General features: G+C 40.4%; 2 protein-coding genes across 3 annotated transcripts; one reads left to right on the plus strand and one right to left on the minus strand.

Annotated features, from left to right (window-relative positions):
• Positions 1-1,520: 1,520 nt before the first annotated feature.
• septin2 (septin 2) lies at positions 1,521-9,880 on the plus strand. Its single transcript, XM_032531434.1, has 13 exons — positions 1,521-1,587; positions 1,674-1,715; positions 1,984-2,098; positions 3,668-3,754; positions 3,857-3,980; positions 4,249-4,383; positions 4,628-4,745; positions 5,689-5,790; positions 6,716-6,861; positions 7,320-7,442; positions 8,479-8,539; positions 9,258-9,354; positions 9,538-9,880. Exons 2-12 carry the CDS (start codon positions 1,692-1,694, stop codon positions 9,351-9,353), a joined length of 1,131 nt encoding a protein of 376 aa, XP_032387325.1. The 5' UTR covers positions 1,521-1,587; positions 1,674-1,691; the 3' UTR covers position 9,354; positions 9,538-9,880.
• A 1,307-nt stretch (positions 9,881-11,187) lies between these two features.
• stk25b (serine/threonine kinase 25b) lies at positions 11,188-17,326 on the minus strand. Of its 2 annotated transcripts, none has more exons than XM_032531432.1 (11): positions 16,898-17,325; positions 15,943-16,173; positions 15,741-15,797; positions 15,481-15,589; positions 14,589-14,746; positions 14,064-14,249; positions 13,379-13,524; positions 12,614-12,719; positions 12,457-12,528; positions 11,599-11,735; positions 11,188-11,500 (listed from the first exon to the last, which is right to left on the minus strand). In XM_032531432.1, the coding sequence occupies exons 1-11, from the start codon at positions 16,925-16,927 to the stop codon at positions 11,461-11,463; spliced, it is 1,272 nt and encodes a 423-aa protein (XP_032387323.1). In that variant the 5' UTR covers positions 16,928-17,325; the 3' UTR covers positions 11,188-11,460. The 2 variants fall into 2 exon arrangements, with proteins under 2 accessions (XP_032387323.1, XP_032387324.1); XM_032531433.1 differs by having other exon boundaries at positions 11,232-11,412; positions 16,898-17,326.
• Between the last annotated feature and the right edge of the window lie 983 nt (positions 17,327-18,309).

Raw genomic sequence — 18,309 nt, forward strand, 5'->3', positions numbered from 1 at the left:
ACACACACTCTCCACCCCGGCCAAAACTAACTTTATAGCCTACTCTAAACCAAATCCTAATGATCTGAATACAATGTCATATAAAATCAGTGTGTACAATGTGTGAATACGGTGTGATTTTCATTGTTAGCAATGCATAAGAAAACTCTTCACGTGTAGTGCAGAGTGATACGGCTCTGGTGTAGTGTTGGCCCTGCTGCTCTCGCCCAGTGCATTGTGGTCTGTGTGCTAAAGGAAGCTGCTGCACCGGAATCTGAAGAATTTGAGGTGTCCGCCAAGTCTACTGTTCATCGTCGGCTAGTCGTGTTATACCGCTATCTGCACCCTACTCTCTGTTGACAGGCTGTAAGGTAACCCTCCTCCTTTCTCTAATTCATCACTAAATTGTCTCAGTGCTGTGTTAATGGCGGTATCGCAGTGAAACCGCCGACGCTAACATTAGCTATTTAAGTTAACATCCTGCAGGAGAAGCTAACGTTAGTTAGTAGTTAACGCTATGCTAAGCGTGTCTTGTAGCACTTTAACGTTACTGAACAGCTAACTTAGTTAGGGCTGTTAGCTAGGTACAATGATGTGTTTTGTGCTCGTTTACAAGAACAAAATTACCTTTAAAGTTTTGTTTTCTTTGGGAGAGCTAGGCATTAGCTAGCACGTTATGATAGATGGCATTGTTCGTTTCAGTTAGCTAGCGTTACATATTTTTTATGATGAATCTACCTAAGTGGGCAAAGCTTTTTTAAGTTTTCTTAAACTACCTTCTCAACTAGCTTGGACACACACTATGATATATGATTATGATAATGATGAGGATTGAGTGCAGTGGGTGTGTTCCTAACCGTTTCAGTCTGTCTTTTCTACTGACTTGATTGGAGTTGAACAGAAGTAAGCCAATTCACCTGAACAAGATGTTGAATGTAGACTGGCTCAGCAAGTTATTTAGAATAATACATTTTAAGTGGCAATTCACTGTAATGCAAATCGTTTTACAACGTATCAAACAAATAGACTAATATAATCTGACCATAATTGTCATTGCTTGGTGAGTTGCTTGCTTTTTCTAAAGCTGATGCACTTAGTCTACAAGGTTGTGGGGTTAGAATTGACCATGAAAATACAAAAAACGTCTACACTGTTGCTGTTATGGAGCTTTTGATTATATACACAACCTTTTGTGAAACATGAGAAGATTATGTTACAATTAAATATTGAGTCGGTGTTAAAAGAGATACAGTTGTTTTCATCCCAACAGTCTGAGTGCAATGGGTTTGTTTCTGACAGTTTCAGAGATCATTTAGAATGTTTGAATATACAAGATTTACCAGCATACAGGTAGTAAACTGATACCGTTTGGGATTAATAGCATAAGCATGGCTTGATTTTATACCCTCAAATCATAGCGTTGTGGGAGGCAGCTGTAATGCAGCTGTCTTAGCAGGAAGAGCAGTTTTTTTTTTGGTGGTGAGATGCAGTACTCTCAGAAACATTTTGAGCACAAACCAGATTTCCTGTCTCTCACACACTCTCACAGTCAGGCCTGTGAGTCTGCGGCTGTATGCATTACCTCCATTTCAGAAAAAGTCCATATAGGTCAGATGAATTGCAGCAAAATGGAAGTATGTTTTAGTTGTTTTTGTAAGTTTCTCAGTATGTGATACAGTCTGTCTTTTCCTCAGGTTTAACAAGGACAAAAAATGTCTCAGGCCGACAAAATGAAGGTGAGACTCGGGGAGGGGTTTCTTCTGTGGTTTCTACTCGAACAATAATAATCAGCTGTCATGTTTTTGCTGTAGTGATAGCCAAACCATGTTTAAGTTAATGCTGATGTAGGTTTGTGAAAAACAGTAGTTTTAGCTAAAGTAATAATTATGTGCGAAGGGATGTTCTTTCATTAAAGTTCAAAGTTGTAATGTCACCAAAACATGTTTTTGGTTTGAACAAAATGATGACTCCCATATTGTACTTATTGTTTTGTTTTTTCTACAGCAGGGCCAGTTCAGCAACCCTGAGACCCCAGGGTACGTTGGATTTGCCAACCTACCTAATCAGGTTCATCGCAAGTCTGTAAAAAAAGGCTTTGAGTTTACATTGATGGTGGTAGGTGAGTGAACCCTCACTGTTTGTCCCTTTCTTGTTATTATGCGACGCTGATTTGATTTAGTTTAAAAAATGATTGTGTATCACAACAAGGTTCATGCCAGTTTTTAATGCCTCATGTGAATTTGTTTCTGAAAAACATTTATGATGGACTGCACGACATACAGTTGTCCCAGTTATGTTCTGTCTTTTCATAATGGCCTTTGTACATGAACTCTTTCACCTCTAGTTCATTGTGTGTGTATGCTGAGAGTAGGCAAGTCTTTGGCCTTGTCTTCAGTAATGCATAGGTGTGTTTTAGTGTGCATGGAGGCTTTTGGCCTGTAGAAAATGGCCGATGTCACATCACGGTGGTTGCTCAGCTGGCGTCAGCGTAAACTCTTGATGTGAACACTGAGTGTGTGAACCTCCCTGCTTGTTTGTGATGGGGGAGGGTAGTAGCTCCCCTGAACGCTGCTCATCCTTTTGCTTTAAAATAAACCAGAGAGGAATGTAGCCAGTGGGCCTCGAGGGAATGATTCACACAGTGGACACGGCCGGCTGGTCCTTCTACTGCAAGAATACTCATTGAGTGTTTATTTAACCTCCTGTGTGTGTAAACCATTGTTTTCCTGTATTTTTAGATAGCCACAGCTCTTCCCCCACAGATAGAAACAATTTACTTCCCGTGAAAAAAAAAATCATAATTTCTTCTCCATATGCATCAGTTTTTAATTTTACCCTTAAACACTGGTACTTTTTCCTCGAAGATCCTCTTCTGCATGCAATGTCAATTTGGATTTTTGATACAAGACAAATTGTCGGTTTAGGGTGCAGTAAAGACTTGTGTAAATGTTTTGTCATCGCTCTGGTGGGACCTACAGTAGGAGCATTCCTAGGTAAAGCACACAAGCTTCATGTTTATGTCTCAGCATCTGTAACTCTGTGACCGTGAGACATTTCTCTTACATATAGTTTATTAAATTGTGTTCACTGCGGTTGCTTAGGCTTTATCACACAAACTGTGACTATTTAATTTGTCTGTGTTGTGTTTACAGTAGTCCCACACCTTTTGTTGGTTTATGGAGCCAGATTCAGAGGCAGACAATCAAGATTTAATTTGATTATCATCAGTCAATTTTGTTTATTGTTTTGCTTGCGGGCTACCAATGGCCTTAAAGCGAGCATTATATTGTTGTATAGTTTAGTTAATTCATTTTCAGACAAAATCAGCAAAGACATTAAAATAATCAGCAGTATACAGTTTTTTCAATGCAGTTCTCATGGAAAGATGGATTTGAGCTAGAAGAGGATATCTAGGTTCTTAGTTCTTGCTGCTACTATTACTGACACAGTTCTGCTGAAGTAAGATTTAGTATAATTTATTTCCGTGTAGTGTTCGGCCTACTGTGCGTCCTTGGCAGATGTCTTGTTTCCTGCACAGCAGTGAGGATCTTCATTGTTCTAGTCATTAAAAGTGATCTCTGTATTACAAGCGGTTTGCACTTTGCACCAACAAGAACCTGACTGCTCTAGTTCTATTTTAGATATCGTGTAATATTTATTCACTTTCATTAACCTCATTTGTCGAAAGGCGAATCTGGACTTGGAAAATCCACCCTGATCAACAGCCTGTTCCTCACCGACCTTTACCCTGAGAGAGTCATCCCCGGAGCAGCTGGTAAAGCATACATGCACCTAATGATCTTTGTTCTAAGGCACTTTGTAAAAACATGTGTACCAAAATCATGCAACCACGGACTAAGACTTTTTATTCTAACAGAAAAGATAGAAAGGACGGTTCAGATCGAGGCGTCGACGGTAGAAATTGAGGAGCGAGGAGTGAAGCTCCGCCTCACTGTGGTAGACACACCAGGATACGGAGATGCCATCAACAGCCAAGACTGGTATGACAGCTTTTTGATTTATGCTGATAAGGAAATGAAGGTATTTTTAAGCTTAAATTCCCCAGTGTCCGTCCTGACACAATGATCTTGAACAGTGATGAGACACTAACCTTGGACAGTTAAAAATTAAGGTGTGCCTAAATACTTTAAGTCATGCAAATGAATTGATCTTGGCTTTTGAATTAGTGTTAGTGAATGTCCTATCAGCATGGATAAGCCCTTATATTGTAAAAGTGTCTTTAATGTGTTGTGAATTTTTCTAATCCAGTTTCAGCACCATTATCAGCTACATCGATGACCAGTTTGAGCGCTACCTCCATGACGAGAGCGGTCTAAATCGTAGACACATTGTTGACAATAGAGTTCACTGCTGCTTCTATTTTATTTCCCCCCTTGGCCATGGGTAAGTCCTGCAATACTTCAGCTCCTTTTCGACTACAGAAACCTTTTAGGATGGGTGGGGGAGAGCATTTCTCTTTTTGATAACATTAAAAGTAAAGTTAGGCTTTGCTGTCAACTTCCCAACTGTTGCACAGACATTCCTTTCGATTCATTCATCTTTGCAATGCCGTCTAATTGCTTAATACAAAAACTTGAATTTTTTGTCTCACTTTGACCCCGTGTCTGTCTGTTTCCTGTCCTACCAGCCTAAAACCCCTGGATGTTCAGTTTATGAAGGCCATTCACAATAAGGTCAACGTGGTTCCTGTCATCGCCAAGGCAGACACGCTCACCCTCCGAGAGAGGGAGAGGCTCAAGCGCCGGGTGAGAACAACACAGAACGGCCCATTGTTCAGGATCTTATCCAGTTCCTGAAATAACCAGTAGCTATCATGTGCTCATGGCCACTGAATCAGCCACCCGATTTTAGAAAATACCGTTTGTACCTGAAGTACTATGTTGTTGTCTCGCTTTGCCAGACTCTCCTCCAAAGCGCGCTGAAGGAGGGTCCGGGATAGGAGGAAAACATGCTCTGGTTTAATGGCATTTCTTTAAATCATTCACAATCTGTCATTGGCGGTGTTAAGTTCTGCACAGAGTTGCTGCAAAATAGTCGTGTGAGAGAAAACTCTGATTGGACAGATAGTCTAGCTAGCTGTCTGGATTTACCCTGCATAGATCTGAGGAGCAGTTAACGACAGTCCTTATAAATCCACCATAATTTAAAATCCAAACGTAAAGAAAGTGGAAGAAAACGGAAAATTTAGATTTTTGATTAAATAAGTACAACCAGTGAGACAGGAAGTGTCAAAAGTGATTTACATTCTCAGAAATGTCTTTCTTAATGCATTTAAAGTTCTGACTAAAGAGGATATAATAGGTAGTCATGTACAGCAAGGATTCCCGTCTTTTTTCAGCCAAGGACCCTTTACAAGATAGAGGATATATATAAGGGAGATATTTGGCATGTATTCAACATATTTGCAGATTCTAATAGTTATAGGTGTTAGATTATAATGTGATCTATGAACTATTATTGATTTGAAATTAAAATAATCCTTGAACTATAAAGCCTAATATAAACAAACAAAAAAAGAGAGAAACACTAAAGTCACGATAATTTAAATATAATGAATCTTAAAAACCTTTTACGTACCTCCAGGCAGAGGGCCACGGACCCCACTTTGAGAATCACCGATTTCCAGTATGCACATAACGGTTAATACAATGTAATAATAACCTGTTTTGTCCTTGTCTTCTTGTTAAGGTTCTGGATGAGATCGATGAACATGGCATCAAAATTTACCACCTTCCTGACGCCGAGTCGGATGAGGATGAGGACTTCAAAGAGCAGACCAAGATCCTCAAGGTAAACTCTCCACTCCCAGCAAAACCTTTCATCCCTAAATGTATTTGAATTCTTTCACGCCAAATATGAGTAGCCGTTCAATTTATACCAAAGGAAGTTGAATTTGCCATGGATAAAAACAGTCCGCTTTATATCCTCTAATATATCTTCCATTACAATTCCACTGAAGTGGTCCCATTACTCTCTGGGATTTCTTTTAAAGCGCTCATATTACCAGGTTCCTAATTGTATTTAGAGGTTATCAGAATTACGTGGTTTACATAGTTACATGGTTTAATTTTCAAAAAAACACCATATTTTTGTAGTACTGCACATTGCTGCAGCTCCTCTTCTCACCCTGTGTGTTGAGCTCTCTGTTTTAGCTACAGAGTGAGGCATCTCACTTCTGTCCCGTCTTTGTTGGGAGTCGCACATGTGCAGTAGCTAGGTAAGGACTACTAGCCAGTCAGAAGCAGAGTATGAGGGCGTGCCACGCTAGCAGAAGGGGAACAGTGTTTTCTGTTGGAGATGGTAATTCCCATTTGAGGTGGACTTTGGGCTTTCTCACTTTGTAAACCTCTAACGTGCACAAGAAGATATATAACAGAATTAAGGAAAGAGAAGAAGCAAAAAAGCATAATATATATATTTTTTTTTTTAAGTTATTTTTTGGTTTTTTTAATCCCTTTATTGGAGAGGACAGACGAAGATGTGAAAGGGGGAGAGAGAGAGAGGGGGAGAGGCATGCAGCAAAGGGCCACAGGCCGGATTCGAACCCGGGCCCGCTGCGTCGAGGAGCAAGCCTCTGTATATGGGCACCCGCTCGACCCACTGAGCTATCTGGGTGCCCGCAAAAAAGCATAATATGATCACTTTAGGTGGCGTTATTGTTTTTGTGCATGGTTGAACCATTACTACAGACACATTAACTACTGCTCTTTTCCAGGCTAGCATCCCATTCGCAGTGGTGGGATCCAACCAGCAGATTGAGGCAAAGGGCAAGAAGGTGAGGGGCCGCTTGTACCCCTGGGGAGTGGTAGAAGTGGAGAATCCAGAACACAACGACTTCCTCAAGCTGCGGATCATGCTGATGTGAGTTGTAGAGGTGGCTTAAACCCCCTGCTTGTCTTTTTCTTTTAAATTGTAGTGATAAACATAGGGGGATAGCGAGATTAACTGACCTGCCAAACAGTCTGTACACAGTCTGTTTTCCTACAAATGCTGTGGAAAGTAACCACAGCTATGTAGCTGAGCATGCCCTCAAACACAAAGAGAGCAAGACTACCCATGCTAATAGCTTTTTTGTTAAGGTGCAGCCAATTAGAAAAGGGATTTAGCCTAGGTAGGGAAGGTGGGGGAAAAAAAAAGAGGTTAGATACAAACAACACTAGCTGTGTAATGTGATTCAGACAAGTTTGGCTAAAATAAAGACATTTCTCATGGTGCACTCCCTTTGCCCACGAGAGGTGTAGTGAAGCTATCATCTGTCGTTTTCAAAATGTCTGTGCAAGAGCATTTATTGGCTGGTGACTTTTCCACAACCCTGACAGAACCCACATGCAGGATCTACAGGAAGTGACCCAGGACCTTCACTACGAGAACTTCCGCTCGGAGCGCCTCAAACGGGGCGGCAGGTTGTCCTCCCATGGTTACGTTCTGCCTCTGTCTCCTGCGTACGTACTTGTCTGTCAGCTTGCTTTTCTGCACCTCCCCCACCAAGAACAGCAAAACCTTTGATTAGACGTATATATAATAATAATACTACAACAGTATAAAAAAACAAACAGAAATGCCATATTTAGGCACATACACACAACTGATGCCACAGTAAAAAAAACAAAAACCCAGAACATCCAGAGCTGTGGATATGGAAGATGAGTTACTTGATTAATCTCTGTATAATAGACCACATACTTCCAGTTATTCTTCTATATTCATCCAGTGTGTTGTCGAACTAGGATCATTCTGTAGTACTGTAGCTCTAACTCATAAGTTTGCATGTTTACTACATTAGTTAGGTCGTGGTAGCAAAGCAGGAGTGAGCATAATGCTGTGGGCCGTAGCGGGCTGTGGTTCTACATGTTTAGTTGGCAGCATGTGTAGTTTGAGTATCTGTAGGGGTTGTAAACAGTTACAGTGTGTGTCATTTAATATAGCGTGGACATAATCATTTAACCCTCAATAGACCAACACAGGATAAGGCAGTGGTTTTACTGTCTTCCCATTGCCTCGCCATCTGTCCAATGATGGCTGTCTGGTCTTGATTTGTCCAATCCCATGAGGGGATTGTTGGAGGTACCGTTTTTGTTTTCTCCATTTGGGGGAGGTAACGCTGCTTCCCTGACTTTAGCACTCGCTGCCTCTCTTGGGTCTTCCTGCTTTCATCTCTTTGTAGTTATTTGTTGTAGCTGCCCGCTTCTCTCTTCTGCAAAAGAAAAACACTAACCCACTGATCCCTTCTTCACCTTCCCAATGTGGCTTTTGTCGTGTTTGCCTAATGCTACTTAAATTGGTTCACCGTGCACTTTTAGGCATGCACGCACACTGACTCAGTCATTTTTAAATCATCATTTTATAACACTGACTGTGCATTTGACTTGATGATTATTTTGTTAATTGGCATACATTCTCCAGGAATATTGGAGGTTGATTCTGTAGCATGTAGCATCACAGTGACCTAAAAGAGTAACTATAGTTGTATTGGTGCAGAAAGGGGCCGGAGCCGGAGGAAATGGACAAGGATATGATCCTGCTGGAGAAGGAGGCTGAGGTGAGATATTACACTACACCACTTTGGGCTTGAATATTTTTTTTTTCGCGCATCATCCTCCCTGTTGGCCAGGTTTCTTAAAGGAATGGTGATGAGAAGATCAATACCACTGTCATTTGTTCTCTAAATATGAGGCTTAAAGCTGCGGACAGTTGGCCTAGCGTGAAGACTTGAGTCACGTGGAAGTATTTCATGGAGCTTTAGAGGTGCTGGTAGGCAGATTTCTTTTTTTAAACTTTGGACAAGGCCAGACTAGCTGTTTGCCTCTGTTTCCAGCCTGTGTGCTAAGCTAACCACCTGCTGGATGTAGTTTCATAGTTAGCGTACACACATCAGAGCGTTATCAATCTTTAATCTTCAATCAGTCAAACCAAACTATTCCTTTTAAAAATGATTCTCTGTTGTACAAGCAACCATTTAAAAACGCTGAACAACTAAAGAAGAGGGTTTCTGTTACCAGTTTTTAAAATGTGATACATTAGTAAATGTTTCAGGTTCACAGTTGGTTTTAGTGGTCGATGTGGGCCCAGATGTTCATTGTGTTATTATTGTGTAATAGTTGTCAGACAGATATTTAGGATAATAAATATAACTGGGATAAGGGAAAGAAGCAGTTAATAGGATTAACTTAACTTGCAGCTGTCTTAGTGAATGTGCCTTGTTCTTTTGTGCAAATGTTGTTTCCCTGTCATACATGGTGGTGTTTTGTGTTGCACAGTTGAGACGAATGCAGGAGATGATTGCCAAGATGCAGGCCCAGATGCAGAAGCAGGGAGACGGAGAGGGAGACGGCCCCCATGTGGGAAAAGTCTAAGGTAGGGGCAACACCCACTCTAATGCACACACACTTCATACACTACGCTGTATTTCCTGAGCCACAGGGCACCTGAATTCCTGCATTTGTAACCTAAAGTACCTAAATGACATTTCAGTATATGTAGAGGTCTTCTGTGGGGCCAGCCTGTATTTTAGTAACTTGTTTTCTTGTTTTACTGTAGGTATAGGAGCCGCTGCTCGAGGCTGACTAGAGAGGGACGGCTGATAGCAGAGAACGTGTAAAGGCCGTCGGGTTATTGACTCGTTCTGCTTGCCACTATTTTTATTCCAATCCTACATGGGATCTGGAGTCTATTTTTTTTTTTATATACATACAGTAAAGTATATTCCAACAGTGTTATGTTTATATATTTTCACACGGTTCAATTTTTCTCATTTTGTTTCATTTTATTAAACTTTTGCCAGTTACTCAAATGAAGTCACGTTACCCACCTTTAAAAAATGGTGGCATTTATATCTTTGATACAAACTTTTACTTTTCCATTTTTTTGTTCTCTTTCCTTTTTTGCAATTTAGAAAACCAAAGTACTGCTGCTTGTATTCAGTGCTTTTAGTTCTAAAACATTTCTCTAAAGACATGCTAACATTTGCTCTGTCAAAGAGCTTCATCGGGAGAGTCGGCTGAACTAGTAGCAGGAGTAGCTTTTTCTGTCATTGTTAGGCCATTATCTCGATATTCTTTTTGTCAAGAGAAAACATGAATTCATATTCCATCTAATTTAAGAAAGGATCACACAAGCTCCCCATTAAATAGACTCCAGCCTGCTCAGTATTAATCACATGTCCCACCTCAGTCTGCATGCAACTCTGGACCCCGTCTGGTCAAATCTTCAGGTGAATTTTCCCTCTAGTGCTGTGTTGGGATCAGCGTCTCCCTTTCCTGTCAAGGTCTTATCCATTGGTGTAGTTCTCAGATCAGTGTCTGTAAGTACAGTGGCACTTAAGTGTTGTTGAGCTCCTTTTGCGCTTGAAGTAAATAAACTGTGACCCGGGACCTCTTACAGTCTTCCTGTAGACCAGACAAATGAAGGACATGCAAACGCGGAGTGATGCCTCCGTTTGGTGCTTTCAGTCAACTAGAAGTAATGACGCCATGTTTCCTCTACACTGCAAATTGAAATGATGTGCCAGGGAGCCTTAGCTGTTGTGTGTTTTCATTGATGCAGTGAGATTTAAGAGGTATCAACTTTTTTTTTCTTGTCCCAACTGCTGAGTACTTTGTGGTTTCTATGACCACAGAGATTAAAAGTGACCCGCTGAGGTCAGCGTAGCCAACGTTTCCCTCACCAGCCAAGGTGCGAGTTCTTGACATTCCTCTTTGTGCTGTTTTTATCCAATATTAAAGTAACAAATATTGTTCTTGATGCATATATTGTAATAAGTTTTATTAAACTTTATTAATCTCTTCTGTGATTTGAGCCTTTTTATATTTTTTACAGCTTAAAGGACATCTGCTGATGCATTCTTTTCTCTATGTGGATGTTTCATTTCAGAGATGAATTGCCTCTGACTGACAAAACTCCCATGAACCTGCCCTGACTAACCGGGCGTGTCTGGAATTACAGTACGGAGAGGTTAATTAAAGCCCAAGCTTATAAACTTTTTTTTTTTAAGAGAAAATGGTAAAACATGATAGTTTAGCCATCACCAGGAAACTATTACATTCAACTTGTGCACATATTAACATGAGTTATTTATGAATATTCCACTACTGATTAGTACATTTTGCAGTATATGTGCTGCCAGACTGAGCGGTAACTTACTGTAGTAGGTCTGTATGTGAGCATCCAAACAAGCAAGACACTAGGGGACATTTTCCATACACTTTATTATTAGAGTTTTTCTAACAGGTAAACACAATGCTCTAAATGGCATGGCTTTTTTGTTTTAAATACTCTCCGCTCTTAAAGAAAAACTGTAAAAATATTTAATTATAACTAGTTAAAAGACCTCTTGGGGACAAGACTGAGAAGGGTGCAACGATACGAGGGGGAGGAGGGGGCTTCTGTGGTCCTTATCTGAGGCGTTGGGTGGGTCTGGGAGACAGAAAAGGGAGCAGGGTTAAGTTACATCCAGCCGGGGTTTCACCGCGAAGACGGAGTGGTGTTACCATTTAAAGAAAACCTGGAAGGAGGACATGAAATCAATTAATTCAAATAAATAAATGACTGCTGCATAATGAACGTCCCAGCAGACAGTCGTGATGCTGGTTGGTATATCACCTGCACACTCTCTCCATCATGTGTGTGACGAGGCGGTCGGAGATGCCCGGACAGGACTCCTCGGCCAGGTTGAAGGCGTTTTCCAGCTCCTCAATGGCTCCTACACCCCCGCCGCTCGCCCGCCGCTTCTCCTTCAACTGTCAAAATGAACGGAATTTTATTCTGTTGTGCAGTTGGGAGCCAAAGAAAGTCACTAATCATAATTCCAGCTTTATTGTTTAAAGTCCATTCTAACAAACATATTAGTCAAGTTGGGTTGACTTTTGTATTTACCAGACATGCTTTATTCTGTTCTATTCTTACCAATATATACTACTTTAAAACAACTTCAGAGTGTAAAGTACATGTATAATACCTGTAATATAGTATAGTATTCTTAGGGAAGATAAGATTACTCTGAAATAAAAACTAAATTAGTGACGAGGCCCACCAGTCAGACATGACCTGACAGGAGAAACCCTAAAATATGGCAAATGTGATAAAATCAGTCCAGATCATATCCTTGCTGCAGCCCAGACATCGTTGTCAATCCAATTAATTAACCAGCAGGAAATCTTCCACCTATCTTCTAAAAGTGCTTCTGGTGATTTAGTGCAGTTATTATGAGCAACCCCAGACCAGTACTATATGCACATACTATCACTAAGAAGGACTTACAGTACACAGGTGTTGAAAATTAACATTTAACTTTGTCCAGAGCTCAACCTTCAAGACATAACTGTTCCAAATTCAAGATGTGTTTCACAAAGCCCCCCCCTTTTTTCTTAATAAACGAGATCAACTACTTTAGATTAAAGGCCTGCACTTGCTGTGCTGTGCGTAAAGTTATATAATGCCAAACCCAACAGTCCGGCCTACCTCTCTGAAGATGGGTGTTACCAAAGCAGACAAGCATTGTGACTTGGGTTGCCTTTTCACCAAATCTCCTGACTGGGAAGAGGCAAAAGAATGTTAGGGGGGTAAAATAATAATAATAAATAAATTGGACCATGTCTGTGGGTTGTGTATGCCTTACCTCTGAATCTGTGTGTGTGTAGCCCTTCTGTAACTTGTTCATAGAGTTGGGTCTGACTGTGGGGAAGGTCCACATGGGACACGTGTCCACATCCCCATCAGCATCCCTAAAGGAAGGACGGGGAGAGAAAGTATACTTTTAACCTAATTTTTTGAACAATGTTCAGAGAAATTGTTTCTATGGAGGACAATTTAAAAATGGTGTGTATAAGCTAGAAGAGGTATAGGCATGCCCATACACTCAGTTAGGGCTGGGCAGTATATTGATATATGAAACTAGACAATGTATTCAATTTCAGGAAAAGACAACACTTATGTCATGATATCGTGACACAAGTGGTGTCTTTTCCTGGTGTTAAAGACCGCATTACAGTAAAGTGATGTCATTTTCTGAACTTTTTAAAAAACTTTTACTTACCAGGCTGTTCTAGCGGTTTTATTATTTGCCTTTACCCACATAGTCATTAGATCACCAGTACTGATGATTATTTGTCTAAAATCTCATGGTGTAAATATTATGTGAAAGCACCAATAGTCAACCCAACAATATCGTCGCAATATCAACATTGATGTATTTGGTCAAAAATATTGTAATATTTGATTTTTCTCCATATTGCCCAGCCCTACACTCAGTCTGGATATTTGTGTCAGAGCTTAAATGGCTGACAGAAATGATAAAAAAAGGACATAAAGACACATCAAGGTCAATTAGTGATACTGAAAAAGTAAATCCTTAAGTGTATGAATGTGTGTTCTTGAGACTCACATATCGGAGTCGTCAGAGCTGGATTCCTCCCCGTGGCCCTCTGACTTCCAGCGGCGGTAGCGGTCAATCAGCTCTGTCAGATAGGCTGTCTTCTTAGTGTAGCGTGTGATGAACTTGTGCTTTAGGAGCTCTTTGGCTGTTGGCCTCTGTGCACACGTCAGAAAGAAAGAAGCAGGAAAAAAGAAAGCTGGGATCAGCGGTCGAGCCACACCGTGCTAAAAAGAAGCTTCAGTACGGAGTCCGCCATCACAATACTTAGATTTAACATATTTTTGGTGCATTAAAAGACTGTGATTTGGATTGGGTTTGAATATTTGAGAAAGAACAGCAAGAAAGTATACCGTCTATTAAGGACAAGGTATGCTAATCCAATCCCAATAACATTTGGTGAGATAAATGATCAAAGTCTGACAGCAGTGCCAATCCGGAATTCTTTTCCAACTTTCTGATCTTAGAATAGAATACACTTTATTGTCCCCGAGGGGACATGTCTTGGACATAGTGCTACAATCTGTTACTTCACATGGACAACATGGAACAGAAAAAACATTCTAAAATCAATCAACATAAAATACAATAAAATATAATCAACATAAAAATGAGATTACTTAGCCACAAACAAGCCAAGTCGGATCCCATTTTAGTTCTGCTACCAATAAAAGATGGATGCAGTGTTATTACTTACAAAACGAGGGTCTTTATTCAGACAAGCCTCCACAAACTCTTTGAAGGGCTTGCTGTAAGGTCCCTCAAGTGTGGGTGGAGTGTTTTTGGGGATGAGGAAAAGGACCCTCATGGGGTGTAGGTCAGAGTTGGGAGGTTCCCCTTTAGCCAGCTCAATGGCGGTGATTCCCAGGGACCAAATATCAGCCTGTGGGGGAGAGTGAAATGTGTATTAGGTGTGTTAACGTCATATAGAGACACTGAAAACTGTTTAAGGAATTAAAATATAGTCCCTGAACTAAAATGATGTGGATCAATTGATTATCCCCATGCTGAAAATGTCATGTAGTGTCTACCTATCAGTGCCTCCACCAATAACAAAACATTATCTCTTCATGGGCTCGATGTTCCAAACTGAAACATCTTTTCAACCAAAAGTGAGAAGAAGAAGAAGAAAAAAAAAACAAGCAAACAAACCTAAAGACAGCGTTCACTCAAAGCAGTAACACAGGGTGTCTCTTGTCCGGTCCATGGACTCTGGCCTCACCTTGAAGTCGTAGGCGGACTGTTTTATAACCTCTGGAGCCATCCAGAAAGGGGTACCGACGAATGTGTTCCTCTTAATCTGGGTGTCTGTCAGCTGTCCGGCCACCCCGAAATCTGCCAGCTTCACATCGCCCTGCTCCGACAAGAGCACATTGGCAGCTAGGAGAGAGAGACAGAAGAAGAAAGACAGTTAAAAGAAAAGAAAAAGTCAGACGAGTAATGCTAAAAAAAAAAGTCTTGTTTGTAGATAATCCTGAGCAATGAGGTGTTGTAGCTCATTATTTACAACAATCAAGAGGCAGTTTTTAAAATACAAGAACCATCATTATTCCCTGAAGTTTGGTCAAAACCAAAAACATTTGGAATGTTGTACACTACAGACGGATGGACAGAGGGACAAAAGGACACTTAGCAGTCTCTCTCCCAGTTTCATTGTGGTGAACACAAGCAGCTTCAGACATCAGAAGATCAATAATGGAAGATCAAATGGAAACAGAACCTATGTAGATTATCAACCCAGTCTTCTTAATTATTCATCCTGGTGTCAATATGTTTGTAATTCTCTAGTAATATCCCAAAATGTAAGAAGCACAACATAAGCTGCAAAGAGGAGAAAATGAGCTCCACACACAGATATAAATTTAACACCTCAGTATTGGGTGTTAATACATTTATGCAGCTCGGTAGCATATTTCAGTGTGTGGACTTATTCTGTCCAGCATCTGGTTAAGGCTGGATATACATGTTGTGCTACCTGGTTTATCCAGTCAATACACCATACTGCTGCAAATTAGAATTATGAGTAGGATATCTGGCTTCGTACAGGGACAACACTGAAATAATATGAATTTATATCTACAAGATGCTAAATAAAAAAGAGGAACTTGTATCACCTTTGATATCTCTGTGGATCTTCCTTTCGGAGTGCAGATACTCCAGCCCCTTCAGTATTTCCCTCAGTATAGTAGCAATGTAAGTCTCCTCAAGAGGCCCTGGACGCAGCTAGCAAGGGGAACAAGTAAATCAGAAAAAGGTGGAAGTTGGGAGAGAGAGAGAGAGAGTCAAGCACAGGTCAAGATTTGCTTCTCTAATGTAAAAAGTGCCTCTTGTATAAAACTCTGTAAGCTCTATAAAAAAATATAAATCTTCTTACCAGATCCAGAGCAGATCCTCCTCCTAAATACTCCATGATAATCCACAGCTTGGTCCCCTGAGAGGAAAACATACTTAATGACGTTGGCGTTTAAAAGATTTTTAAAAAAACAACCCAAAGAAAACAGCTTTGCACTGTGTGTCTGTGTCTCTAAGGCATGTCAATAACATGTAAATAATTGTTATTTGCGTTATCGTCTCACCTTCAAGTACGATCCATAATACTTGGTGACGAAAGGGCTATCACACTGGCTCAGCACCGTGATCTCCTGTTGAATGTCTTCGATCTCGTCCTCGGCCTCCTCCAGATCTATAATCTTAATCGCCACCACCTCCTTTGTGCGGTTGTTGATGCCTTTGTAGACCTCGCCGAAGGAACCCTTCCCAATCCGCTCCTGCTTGGTGAAGTACTCCTCGGGGTCCAACCGGGTATTCTGATCCAGTGACAAGAAATACAGCATTGTATCATTGAGCGTTTGTCCCAATGACAACAGAGGCTTATTTGTTTGAATAGGAGTGTGTGCACCTTGCCAAGCATTTAAACGGCACATAACCAAACGACTTGTTTCGCATGTGAATGCTGTTTTGTAAAAGGTTAACTAGAAGTGACAGGAGGCCTTACAGCTATCTGTTAACCTATACAAGAATGTTTTCAGGCACTGCTTACATATTTATTAAAAGAAGATGATTAACCTTTCTTATCTGTGTCAATACCTATTCAGTCCCAGCTCATATAATTACCCGGATTTGAGATCAAACTTTTCAGCAGGAAATGAGTGATGATTAAAATGAGTAGGCGAGGAGGCACTTAAAGAAGTCTTTACATTTACTTTTTTTTTTTATATGTATAGCAAGTGACAACTGCAAGTCTGAAATAATGGAGACTTTGACAATATTGATGTATACTGTCATGGAATTCAGAATTTCGAATCAAATTGTTTTTGTCAGTTTGTTGATAGCTTTGGCATTGTTTCACCTGATGCTGACAATGACAAAGGAGATGAAAAATAAGTGACTTCATATTTGCGTGTATAGTTTTTATCACCTTGCACTGATGACTTGGACCCCCACCCACCTATTCATGGTAACAGTCATGGGGGGGGGGGTCTTGGACAAGAAGAAGGGAGGTGACAGTTGGTGAAAAGATGATTTCTATACCTGGTTTTGCATGTCTCGAAGGTGTGCCATCCCCTCTGCAGGTTGGACGGGACAGGGACAGCCACAGCTCTCTCTTTCCGAGCTTTTAAAAAAAAATCCTTTCGGGCTTTTGCTCCCCTCTTAGCTGTCTAGGAAGCTAGCTAGGTGGCTAGCCAGCTAGATAAACACCCAATCTGCTGGCTTTAACGGGGCTGTCACTCCGCGCTCTGTTTTCGGCCTCCAAGTCCAACGGAGGACTGAAGAGCCCGGCGAGCCAGCAAGCTATGGACCGAGACACTTCATTTATATCGGCAGTAATAAACAAGAACATTAACTGCTCCTTCCGTCTATTAATATTTAATTCATTTCAAAGAACGCTTAGCCTGTTGTTCATTTGAAGCTTGAGGAGGACCAAATAATGGCCCAGTCGGAGGACGCATGCGCATTGGGTTTGAAGAAGGTGGAATTGTGGGGGTTGTATTTTTAAGCTCTGTTTGGCGCAAATACGGAAAACCTATTTCATATAGATGCTGCCACAGACACACACAGTCGTAAACAAAATGTACTTTATAAAAATACACATGCATTTAATGTCATTGCATAGTGTCATGTGTCATATATGTGTCAAAGTCTAGCACATTGTTAAGCAATATGAGTTTAGTATGTCTTCCTTGTAAACATTGATTTAAGCACATGCACAATGCACAGTGGAGAATGCAAATTACTGGTCCAGATAGGCTACATTAGCTGAATATTAGCTCCTATGATGCACATTAATTGTTTTGGATGTGTATATTTTTATTGAAAACATTTGCACTTGCCCAGTTACTGCCTGTTGCTGTGGATTTGTACCTCTAAATCTAAAAAAGGGGGAACATTTTACATCACGCATATACCAGAACACCAACACAGCTACATTTTGCATTATCAACAAAATAAAAAATAAAAATAATGGTCAGACAATATATAGCACAATGAACTACTTAGAGTCATTGTAATCACCTAGTCAAAATGCAAAAGGTCAAACTTCAGCAAATGTTCACATGCAGATGTCCTCTTATGGTCGTGAACCATGTGATACACATTGTTTTAACTGTGAAAGAATAACTCCAAATATAAGTGATAGGATCTGCTCCTCTGAAAACATTTTATTCCTGTCTTAAATGTTTGTCATGGTATTTTTATGTTTGTCAATTTTTTTTTTTAATCTTTGCACACCATCCAACACTGATAATTAGAAAATGCATTTATAGTACATTTATTGATGCTAATCGAGTAAATAGAAATGTGTTACCCTTTTCTTAGTTAGCTACTCTTTCAGACATGTTGGCAAGCAAATTTAAAGAGCTTTGTATAATTTTGTATTAATTAGGCCAATTACATAAACGATGTATGTGAACCAAATGATTTGAGTGTCATAATTGTGTGCGATC

This window comes from Etheostoma spectabile, chromosome 12 (genome assembly GCF_008692095.1).
Source record: "Etheostoma spectabile isolate EspeVRDwgs_2016 chromosome 12, UIUC_Espe_1.0, whole genome shotgun sequence".
NCBI lineage: Eukaryota > Metazoa > Chordata > Actinopteri > Perciformes > Percidae > Etheostoma > Etheostoma spectabile.

Bases quoted from the DNA above. Each gene is read 5' to 3' on its own strand.
- septin2 (XM_032531434.1), top strand. From the start codon at position 1,692: ATGTCTCAGGCCGACAAAATGAAG. The intron at 1,716-1,983 runs GTGAGACTCGGG...TTTTTTCTACAG, and splicing joins CTCAGGCCGACAAAATGAAG to CAGGGCCAGTTCAGCAACCC. The intron at 3,755-3,856 runs GTAAAGCATACA...TTATTCTAACAG, and splicing joins AGTCATCCCCGGAGCAGCTG to AAAAGATAGAAAGGACGGTT.
- stk25b (XM_032531432.1), bottom strand. From the start codon at position 16,927: ATGGCACACCTTCGAGACATGCAAAACCAG. The intron at 15,798-15,942 runs GTGAGACGATAA...TTTTCCTCTCAG, and splicing joins ATTATGGATCGTACTTGAAG to GGGACCAAGCTGTGGATTAT. The intron at 15,590-15,740 runs GTAAGAAGATTT...TCCCCTTGCTAG, and splicing joins GAGGATCTGCTCTGGATCTG to CTGCGTCCAGGGCCTCTTGA.